This window comes from Lathyrus oleraceus, chromosome 7, assembly GCF_024323335.1.
Source record: "Lathyrus oleraceus cultivar Zhongwan6 chromosome 7, CAAS_Psat_ZW6_1.0, whole genome shotgun sequence".
Lineage (NCBI taxonomy): Eukaryota > Viridiplantae > Streptophyta > Magnoliopsida > Fabales > Fabaceae > Lathyrus > Lathyrus oleraceus.
This window is the reverse complement of record NC_066585.1, coordinates 92525969-92537821: the sequence shown is the minus strand read 5'-3', so window position 1 is coordinate 92537821 and position 11853 is coordinate 92525969. Positions and strand designations below refer to the sequence as shown.

Sequence of the window (11853 nt, the reverse complement as noted above, 5' to 3'; positions counted from 1 at the left end):
AAAATTGAGGGACACTCAGAAGAAGCTAAAAAGTTGGTGATGTTTCCGTTTACATTATCGGAAGATGCCGAAGAGTGGTTTTACTCTTTACCCGTGGGAAGCATTACAGCTTGGCAACAAATGGAGACAACATTGTTGAATGAGTACTTCCCTACTTCTATTTATATCCGTAAGAGATATGACATAGTTAATTTCAAACAGAAATAAGGAGAGTCAATAGGAGACGCTTACAAGAGGTTCAAGCGATTGTTGGTTGCATGTCCTACTCATAACATGGATGCAACTCAACAGATGCAAAATTTTGTGAATGGCCTTAGAATGAAAACTAAGCAACTCATATACATAGCTGCCGGTGGCTCAATAAATTTTACAACAGCCACTGGAATAAAGAAAATCATCGAAGGCGTTGCAGCAAATGAGCATCTAGAGCTCTATGACCGCAGTGTAAGTCAACTTGAAGGTATCATTGATCTCAAGCTAGCAACTCAAGTTGTGAAAATGGAAGATCAAATAACAGCTGAAGTAGAGCGAAGACTCAAGAAAATGGCTCTTGACACTCAAACGGTGGCACAAGTTCAACCGGATCAACCAATTCAAACGCTTAGTTGTGAAATTTGTGAGGGACCTCACTTCGCCATGCATTGTGTGGCAACTGCACAACAGGTAGAAGAGATTAATTTTCTGAAGCAGGACAACCCTTACTCAAATACATATAATCCTGGATGGAAAATTAATCCAAATTTCTCCTGGAAGGACTAGCAAGGAAATGTTCAGAAGCAAGCGCCCAATCAATATCAAAGCCAACCACAACAACAGTATCGACCACAACAACAACAACCATACCAGCAGCAGTTTCAACAACCCCAACAACAATTTCAACAACAGGTACCAAGAAAAGCGGGTTGGGAAATTGCCATTGAAAAAATGGCGGCTCAAAGTTCCCAATTTCAAGAGGAGACTAGAAGTAATCTAAGAAACACGGGTGCTTCGGTAAAGAATCTGGAAATGCAAATGAGTCAGATTGCTCAACAACTCGCGGGTTCTCAAGCACCGGGTGCATTACCGAGTGCTACAATTACAAATCCAAGAGAGCATAATAATGTGAGTGTTGTAACCACAAGGAGTGGTAAATCGAAAGAAGTCCCTGAGAAAGATGACAAAGAAGAAGACCAATTGCTTGAAGTTGAGTTGGAAATAAAAGAAAATGAGGTTGTGAGTGAAGAGGTGGTGGTGCCTAAACTGGTGGTTAAAGAGAAAGTTAGTGAACCAAAGTTGGTTGTCAAACTCCCTTTCCCCACAAGAAATAAGAAGAAAGTGTAACATGAGAAGAACTTCGAGAAATTCTTAGAGATGTTCAAAAAGCTTGAGATCAACATTCCGTTCTTGGAGGCACTTGAACAAATGCCCTCTTATGCCAAATTTATGAAGGATATTATTTCAAAGAAGAGGAGCATCGATACCGACCCTATTGTACTAACCGAAACTTGTAGTGCAATTTTGCAAGGTATGAAGATTCCGGTGAAGAAGAAAGATCGAGGCTCGGTAACTATCCCTTGCACTATTGGGGATAAATCTTACATAAATGCCCTTATAGACTTGGGGGCAAGTGTGAGTCTCATGTCGTTATCCATTTACAAGAGGTTGGGGATCGGAAAAATGCAAGATACCAGAATGACACTTCAATTTGTTGACACCTCTCTTTCCGTTTATTGATGATTTGACATTTTTTTCTTTTGAACTTATGGAATTTCTTTTTTTTTTATTATTATTATTCCCTGTTTCTTTCATTTTTAACTAGTTCTTTTTGAAAAATAGATAGAAAAACGAAAAATATTTCAAAATCCAGGACAAGTAAGGAAAAGAAAAAAGATTTTCCTATTCTTCACGTCCAGGATTACGTCCCGGATCATTAGATACTCTATGAAGAGACCCTATGGAGTAGTGGAAGATGTTCTTGTGAAGATTGATAAGTTTGTGTTTCTGGTGGACTTTGTCATCTTAGAAATGTCGGAAGATGAAGAGATACCGCTCATTCTTTATAGACCATTTTTGGAGACAAGAAGATGTTTGATAGATATAGAAGAAGGCACCATGACTCTAAAAGTTTACGATGAAAAGTTAAAAATTGATGTGCAAAACACCATGACATACAAAGATGATGTGGCCACCAGTCAACACATAGAGGTGATTGATCAAGTGGTTCTGCAAGAAAATCCTTTAGGTGAACCAAAATCGCCCTTGGAGAGAGTTCTAAGTCTATCAATTTCTAAAGACACTCAAGAAGTTGATGAAAAGGAGAGGGAAGTGTTAGCTATGATGGAAACACAACCACCCTTTAAAGGATCCCAATCACTCCGGTGGGAAAACTTGAGGGAACCTCAGTTGGAGGAAAAGAAAGATAAGACCAAGAAAGTAGCTGAACTGAAACAACTATCTAAAAATCTCAAGTATGTTTTTCTAGATTCTGAAAGGAGATGCCCGACTATTATAAGCTCTAGTTTAGAAGGTTCCTAAGAAGACAAGCTCGTCAAGGTTCTAAAGAAGCATAAAAGTGCAATGGGATGGGCAATAGAAGACTTGAAGGGGATTAGTCCGACGGTATGTATGCATAAAATTCTCATGGAGGATGGTCACAAACCAGTGGTGCAACCCCAAAGAAGACTAAATCTCGCAATGAAGGAAGTGGTTAGGAAAGAGGTTGTTAAACTATTAGACGCAGGGTTAATTTATCCCATATCCGATAGCTCTTGGGTAAGTCCTGCTCATGTGTGTCGCTCCCCGGATTTCCCGAATCCAAGTACAAACGCGAAAAAGAGTGGCGCGGAAGAAAGAATAGAGTCGCCAGCTGTGTACTTTTATCCCAAGAGGAGGGAAAGGTAGTACTGCATAACCAAGAGGGAACGGATAAAACAAAGTCTTGAACCAAAGAAAACTGAGTAAGGGGGCCAGTTACGTGAAGGGAAGGTTATCGCACCCCTTCACGTCTGTGGTACTCCACAGGATCCACACTTGCTATTTATGTCTAAAGTGTGTGTATAAAAAGTCCTATATGCGATGTGAAAGAGAGAAAATCAAAGTAGGGAAAAGAAAGAGTTATTGCTTGCACAGGCCTTACCCTTCTGCATACGTATCTCAAGAAGGATTGAGAATCAGAGCACCGTAGCTCGGCTAAACTATTTTTGTTTGTTTTGTGTTTTTTAGATGAACGACGTTACTACGCAATCTACCGGATGCTCGACCTTTGGAGACTTACTCACCTGTAGTAGAAGGAGTTAACGTGTTCTTAAGAAAATAAAATCAAAGAGTTTGTTTATGTTTTAGGAATGCTCATGCTAAAAAGGAAGTCCTAGACGAAGGAACCGTGCTACCTTAATTGACATGCAAACGAGAGACTATATGAAGCCTAGCAATCCTATGAGGAGACGATCACACCACACAAAAACATATAGCATAAAGTAAACACTCCAACAAGGGGGCTCAAACATACATGGGTAGGGCTTTAGTCAAGAGGGGTCATATCAACCTCGACAAACAAGCCATGGAAAGGTAATCAATTGGACGCTTAACCACTGACATTGAACGTCAGGGTGAGCAGATCAAAAGGGTAATAAGGATAAAACCTCATAGCTCTTAACTCTGGACAGGGTGAGCTCATGACAGAGCGTGGGGATTCTGAAAGATGGAACCCTCTCCACCGACTGATCGGACAAAAGATCTTGGGCTTTTGTTCTGAAGCATCGACACGTAGTGTGAGCATAAAGAACGACACACTGAATAATGGGGGATTGACTACTAATCCCTTTTATCCGTCAATTGCCACTTCATGGAGGTCTTTAGCACTGGTGCCTCTTCTTGGAGGTCTTTGGGCACAAAAGTAAACACACAAAAACATTGCCTCCTATCGAGGTCTTCCAGCTAAGAAAGCGGTAAAATGCGGGAAAGATGTAAAAGGGATCAAGATATCTACCACACGGATAAAGATCTGAAGTAACAACAACTAAAGAAATAAGAAACCCGGAGATCTCTCAGGCTAGCACCATCAAAGAAAGCAAGTCAACAAAGCAATCAGAATAAATATCCAAATGGTATCCCACAAATAAAGTGGAATACCAAGCAAGCTATCTCTTCAAGAGTCATGTGAGCCCTCACAAAAACTCAACAAACAAGTTAGAATAACAAGATGGGGCGTAATCAAGAGTTGCACCAAACAAAAGAATCATAACAACAACAGTGTCAGGTGAACAGCGCACGGATGCAATAGAAAACATGTCACAACAAACACAAAACAGATTAGAGAGCAAACAGAAAAACCGACTACTGTCATGATCGCTACTGCTTCGCTTAGCGAAGACTTAGCGAAGCTTCGCTACAGATTCGCCTAGCGAGGTGCTAGCGAATGCCTACGGGTTCTGGGTTCTTTCTTGATAATAGTCCGATTTCAGAAAACCCTAAATCCTATGGTACCCATTTCGGAAATTAAGTGATTAAACATGCTAAGAATCGTTCTAAACATACATGCAAACCTAAAAACCCAATCTCCCAAATTCACCCATAATGTCTCATACTTCAGAAATTTCAAATTAAAAGCATAAAGTAATGGAAATAGGGCAAACCTGATTGGAGAGATCGATTGATATTGAAATGTAACGGTTGGGTTTGCAAAACAATGTTAGGGTTTGTGTGAGATGGAAGTGAAAAGTGTGAGAGTCAGAGTGAAAAGTGTGTGAGTCAGAGTGAAAGTGTTTTTCAGTGTGTATGGAGGCTGCTCGAATTAGGGTTTTGTTCCAATGAATTTTTAGAATTTATACTCTGATATTTGTGGCTTGGTGGGCTCAAATGAAGGAAATCCAAGTCCATGATTTTTTGGTATATCAGTAAGCTCGCTAGGCGAGTGGAGTAGCGAAAGGTTCGCTAGGCGAGCACTCAGCGAGGTTTCAGCGAACACTCCCAGACTTGGGTAAAAACATAGCTAGCACTTACTCGCTAGGCGAGCGTCCGGCGAACAGGTAGCGACCGATTCCAGTAGAAACATCATCAAGGTTCGCTGGAGCGAAAGAGGAAGTGTGGGCTTCGCCTAGCGAAGGATTGCTCGCCTAGCGAGCATGACAGTTCAGGAAGTTTCTTCTGGATGAACATTTTGAATGATGAATAGACCCCATTTGAACATGTTGGAAGTATCTCAAGTCATCCCCTAGCCATTTGACCCTTAGTTGACCAACAATTGACTTTTGACTTCACAGTTGAATTTTGAACTGTACTGAGCCCATTAAGCTTGATCCTTTAAAGAAAACCTCTAGTTGATGCACAATCTCCCTTGTGTGGACTGGTCATTCAGATAGAACCCACAAAGTGACTTGGATGATATCTAAGCTTCTTCGAAGATAAACTCTTGGAGCTAATTCTGATTGGCATGATGAAATGCAATATGAAATGTTAAATGACCTAAACTGAATGCATGAGTGAGGATGGAAAATTTGATGTGCTACAGCTGCCCCTATTCAATCAACTGTGAACCTGAACGGATGAAAGCAGCGGCTATCAGACTTTCAAGGTAAACAGGGATTGAATACCAAAAGAACCGGAGAATTTTCACTCTGTAGGTGACAAATCAAAGAAAGCGAGGCCATTTACCGATGGCGACTTCAAAACAAATTTGATATTTACCAATATCAAAGAAAGCGCGGCCATTTACCGATGGCGGCTTCAAAACAAATTTGATATTTACCGATATCAAGGAAAGCGAGGCCATTTACCGATGGCGGCTTCAAAACAAAATTTGATATTTACCGATATCAAAGAAAGCGTGGCCATTTACCGATGGCGGCTTCAAAACAGATTTGATATTTACCGATATCAAGGAAAGCGCTACACGACCAGACATTTACCGATGATTGGGAGGGAACTCGATGTTTACCGACATCGAACAATGATGTTTACAAGCAAGACCAGACATTTACCGATGACTGGGAATGAACTCGATGTTTACCGACATCGAACAAAGATGTTTATGAACGAAACAAGACCAGACATTTACCGATGACTGGGAAGGAACTCGATGTTTACCGACATCGAACAAAGATGTTTACAGGTGAAACAAGACCATACATTTACCGATGACTGGGAAGGAACTCGATGTTTACCGACACCAAGGAAAGAATACATTTATGAAACGAGACCATTTACTGATGGCGAAAATGAAATACTCGGTATTTACGGATAGCGAAAACATACAGTTGTTTAAACGACAAAACCATGCACCGATGGTTAACAAGCGGCTAATGTTTACCGACATCGAACAATGATGTTTACAAGCGCTACATGACCAGACATTTACCGATGACTGGGAAGGAACTCGACGTTTATCGACATCGAACAAAGATATTCACAAGTGAAACAAGACCAGACATTTACCGATGACTGGGAAGGAACTCGATGTTTACCGACATCGAACAAAGATGTTTATAAGTGAAACAAGACCAGACATTTACCGATGACTAGGAAGGAACTCGATGTTTACCGATATCGAACAAAGATGTTTACAGGTGAAACAAGACCAGACATTTATCGATGACTGGGAAGGAACTCGATGTTTACCGACATCGAACAAAGATGTTTATAAGTGAAACACGACCATACATTTACCGATGACTGGGAAGGAACTCGATGTTTACCGACATCGAACAAAGATGTTTATAAGTGAAACAAGACCAGACATTTACCGATGACTGGGAAGGAACTCAATATTTACCGACATCGAACAAAGATGTTTGTAAGTGAAACAAGACCATACATTTACCGATGACTGGGAAGGAACTCGATGTTTACCGACATCGAACAAAGATGTTTGTAAGTGAAACAAGACCAGACATTTACCGATGACTGGGAAGGAACTCGATGTTTACCGACATCGAACAAAGATGTTTATAAGTGAAACAAGACCAGACATTTACCGATGACTGGGAAGGAACTCGACGTTTACCGACATCGAACAAAGACGTTTACAGACACCAAGGAGAGAAAACATTTATGAAACGAGACCATTTACTGATGGCGAAAATGAAATACTCGGTATTTATGGATAACGAAAACACACAGTTGTTTTAAACGACAAAACCATTTACCGATGGCTAACAAGCGGCTGATGTTTACCGACATCGAACAATGATGTTTACCAACACCAAAAAAGGAAAGGACACACACGGGTGTTGACAGAACGATTTTTTTTGTAGACATCATGAGAGACATGCCATTTACTGATGGCCAACGATTGGAATTCGACATTTACCGACATCGAAAGATGATGTTCGCCGACATCAAAGAAAAGCACAGACATTTACGGGGATCAACACGACACTTACCGGTATCGCAAGGATGATATTTACGTATATGTAAAAATAAGGCAGACACTTACTGGTGACAAACTCGGAAGAGAATCAAGCTTTCCTTTCACGGGCTGGTGAGAAAATAAATCTCACTGGGATTATCGATTCTGAATGTTGCCAAGAGCAATTGCTGCAAATGTGCTACACTGATGTTGAAAAATGATCCATCTCTTCCGGAGATATGATCCAATCTGGTTTAATACATGTATGCATATGTTTGAGTTTTCTATGGCGTAATGCTCCATACTGAATGGAAATGCTACGCGATTTGAGAATGCGAATGCAAATGATGATTACTACATGCAAGATGCAAAGGGAGGAAAACTCCTGATGAGAAAGCAAATGATCATTTTACTGAGCACACAATTTCTGATTCGATCCTCCAACTTTGTGGGGACACACAACAATTCTATTGAGGATACTTACTGATCTGACATTCTCAGAACGGTAGAGAAACCAACTCAACTGGGGAGTCACTTGTTAGGAAAACACCAACCTCTCGACCATGATGGGGAAACAAATTCTGAACTTGACTCAGACGACCCAACTTCTTACACAACTGGACAGTGTTGAAACAACAGGGTCTTCCTTCGAACAAACTTTGGCTCATCTGCTTTAGCCATCAATCAAAGATAGTAACCTGCAAAACGGCAAGACATACATGCCCCAGGGGATCGTATGGACAAAATATACTCAAGTGTGCTCAACATTCAAAATGATTTTCAGGTGTTTTATCTTTCCACATGTCATTGTCTAGCCTTCATGTTTTTAGATGCAATGTTTATCAAAAATTCGGACGTTTTTTTGCAAACAAAACAGTAGAAATAAAAAAAGAGAGCAAATCGACTGAATAACGACTTTTATTGATTGAAAATGGCCTATAAAGGCAAATACATCAGGAAGCAATTCCTAGGAAGAGGTAATTGCGCCAAAAGAGAAAATAAACTATCCTATTGGCAATGTGAACACGACATTCCACTATTTTCCAATTCTGTTATGACTCATAGATCTTCACTTTCCCCCAAATTCTTTGCTTTCTGAGAAGAGTGATTGGACCGATCATATCCTTCAAGATGGTAGACACTGAAACGCGATGAAGTACAGATGACTCAGACTGTAGTCTTCGCTTTAATCCCTCTTTTGCCTGGACCGTCTTTTCAGGTTTTCAATCCACCGGGATACCCGTATTTGCCTAAGCCGCCTTTGCAGGTTCTCAACTTACCGGATGTACATATTATTTTTCTTCTTTATCCCTAACTTTTGCCTGAACCTTTTTTTTTTCTTGGTTCGCCGGGATGCCCTTTTTTGCCTGGACTTTCTTTTTTTTGTCCAGCGGGTCAGTTTATGCGAAGTATTTTTTGACTACATCTGAATTCACGGGAGACGGAAAATCTTCACCATCCATAGTTGTAAGCATCAAGACTCCACCAGAAAAGACCTTTTTAACAACATATGGACCTTCATAATTCGGAGTCCACTTGCCCCTGTTATCTGTACCGGGAGGAAGGATCCTCTTCAAAACTGAGTCACCTATCTGATAGCTTCGAGGACGCACTTTCTGATCAAAGGCCTTTTTCGTCCTTCTCTGATATAGTTGTCCATGGTGTAGCGGTGTATTCGTCACTTTATGATTTATTGATTAAATCAAAAGCAAAGCATACAAAGAATCGAGTCGCCACCGCACTTTTATTTATCCAAAGGAATGGCTAAAAAGCGAACAAAAGCCTAAGAAATTTTACACATAGAAAACTAATGAAAAGATCAGAGATCTGGGTAAGGGGTTAATTACGCAATGGGAAGGTGTTAGGCACCCAAAACGTCCTAGGTACTCCTAGGGAACCTCTTTTCACAACTTGTTGTAGGAAATGTTATTTGTTTATGAAATATTTATTGTGCAAACATGATTGAAGGGATGGGAAAAGAATATACAAGTTATTATTTTTGTGTTTGAACGGATGAGCCCGTTGCCTACGTACCTTTCCATGGAAGGTAAGGATTAAAACGCCGTAGTTCGGCTAAAAGATTTCCAAAAGTAAATGAATTGATTTTAAAACAAAAGCCCTAAGGTTTTTCGTTATCCACAGGAGAAAACTCAACCTTATACAAACAACAAGTCCACCATGTGAGAAAAGCTTCAACTTGCTAGTGAGGGGTTAACCCTATAATAAGCAAGGAAGTCTTACAATTCAATCACTAAGGACAAAAGGTGAGATTAACATCAACCAACTAGGATAAATCAAACCTATGGCTAATGTATGAAAACTTATCAAGAATGGACAAAGCCACAAAACAATTGAGTGAGTGAAATTAACCAATTAGAATTATTCACAAAAGTGGTCAAGATATGATTAGAATTCAATTCAAAAGAAGTATTATGAAAATGAAGTTTGAAAAATCAAAGGCTTGAGGCCTAGGTTTCTAATTTGAAATCATGTCAAAATGTTTGCACAATAGTTTTCAAGTTTGGGTTAACATGCAAATGGAGGTTTAAAGAAACACAAAGGTGGGAGGGTGAGGAAGTAAAACTTCTTAGATGTTCACCTCTTGAGATCATATGTAGATGATTCAAGTGATTCCTTTGGAATAGGCAAAAATGCAAATAACAGATGGACAAAGTAAATGGATACCGGATGCCAATCAATGGACTTATTCCAATCTCACAAAACAAAACAAGGATACCAGATGCCAATCAATGGACTTATACCAATCTCCTAAAACAAAAATGGATACCAGATGCCAATCAATGGACTTACACCAATCTCCTAAAACAAAGAGAAACATGGATACCAAATGCCAATCAATGGACTTATACCAATCTCACAAAACAAAATGAAACATGGATACCAGATGCCAATCAATGGACTTATACTAGTCTCACAAAGAATGATCATAGGAAACAAATGCCAATAGTTGGACTTACAATTGACTCCTCACAATAAACAAATAACAAATGCAATAAGCAAGAGGAAACAAGTTGCCAATAAATGGTCTTACACTCGACTCCAAGGAAAGGAATGCCAATGAATGGTCTTAGTTCCAAATCCCACCAGATCATAGGAAACAAATGCCAATAGCTGGACTTACAATTGACTCCTCAATGGACAAACAAAGATGTCACAAAGAAATGAACAATGATCATGGAATGATATACAAGTAATGATGATAAATGCACAAAGGCACACATAAGCAAATATGCACAGAGGAATCAAGTAAGCAAACAAACAAGTCAATTAGCACACACTATATACAATCAATTAGGCTCAAGCAAGGTTAGGCTTTACAGCCAACTGGAATGGGGTATTTTGTGCTCTTAACCCTAACATTGAGAGTTAGGGTGAAGCAGATGAAATGGAGATGAGGGGTATGCCTCATAGCTCTTATCCCTGGTCAGGGAGAGCTTTAAACAATGGAAAGTGTGGGAGTTCAGAAAGTTGGAACTCTTCTCCACAAATGATTGACTCTATAAGATTTTGGGTTATTATTCACCATGCATCAACACATGGTGTGAGCAAGGTGAATGATACACTGAATAGCAGGAGATAGATTACACATCTCTTTTATCTGCCAATTGCCTCATAAGAGGACTTTTCCTGCTTGGCACAAAATTAAACAATCACAAGCATTGTCTCTTAAGGAGGGCTTCAGACAGGTGCCTACCAATAACAGTAGGTCTTTCAGACTACATGAATATTAGAGATTAACCTAAGTGGTTAAGCAACCAAGCAAAAGCAAAGTTCAAATGAACTTAAAGCAACTTAGGTACCTGTGGAAACAATCTAAACAAATCAGTACAATACTCAGACAATCAGATAACAGTCAATAAGCAACAAACAATCCCAATGTACAAAATGTGTAAGCCAAAAGGCAAACTCAAATGAGTTAGCATCAACCTACAAAACATACAAGTGTTAGTAATCAAAAGCAAATATCAATATTCACATGATGAAGCATCATCAACTATGGAATTTGGATGCTTAAACCTGAAATCAAAGCTCAAATGTAAGCAACAAACCACTAGGTCAAAGCCTAGGGTCAAAGATAGAGAAAAAATTTAAAACAGAAGCTGAAATTTAACACAAAGCAACTTCAACCACATATTGACACATTCCAAAAGGTCTCACATCAAAATCATTCACCAAAAGCATTTCATGATCAAATGAAGTTCAAGGCAAATTCAAAGCTCATATGTGATCAACATGAATGAAAAATTCAAATCAAAACAGAAATGATTCAAATAAATTTGGAAAAATTCAAGCATATTCAAGACATCTAAAACATCCATCACACAAAAAATCAGAAGCATTGGACATCATTTAGCATGGAAATCACATTGTACAAGTTGAACAAGCAAAGGTGTGACACAAATTGTCACACCAAGTTAGCACAAGCATAAAACAGCAATGGAGCATAGGAAAAATACCAAACGAAAACCAAAATGTCAAGAAATGTGTCTAGTTTCATCATGCAAAAT

At 39.4% G+C, this 11853-nt stretch overlaps 1 protein-coding gene across 1 annotated transcript; it reads left to right on the top strand.

Annotated features, from left to right (window-relative positions):
* The first annotated feature begins 924 nt into the window (after positions 1-924).
* Positions 925-1713, top strand: LOC127102202 (uncharacterized). Its single transcript, XM_051039603.1, has 2 exons — positions 925-1257; positions 1429-1713. The coding sequence occupies exons 1-2, from the start codon at positions 925-927 to the stop codon at positions 1711-1713; spliced, it is 618 nt and encodes a 205-aa protein (XP_050895560.1).
* The last annotated feature ends 10140 nt before the right edge of the window (positions 1714-11853 follow it).

Bases quoted from the DNA above. Each gene is read 5' to 3' on its own strand.
- LOC127102202 (XM_051039603.1), top strand. From the start codon at position 925: ATGGCGGCTCAAAGTTCCCAATTTCAAGAGGAGACTAGAAGTAATCTA. The intron at 1,258-1,428 runs GTTAGTGAACCA...AAATTTATGAAG, and splicing joins AACTGGTGGTTAAAGAGAAA to GATATTATTTCAAAGAAGAG.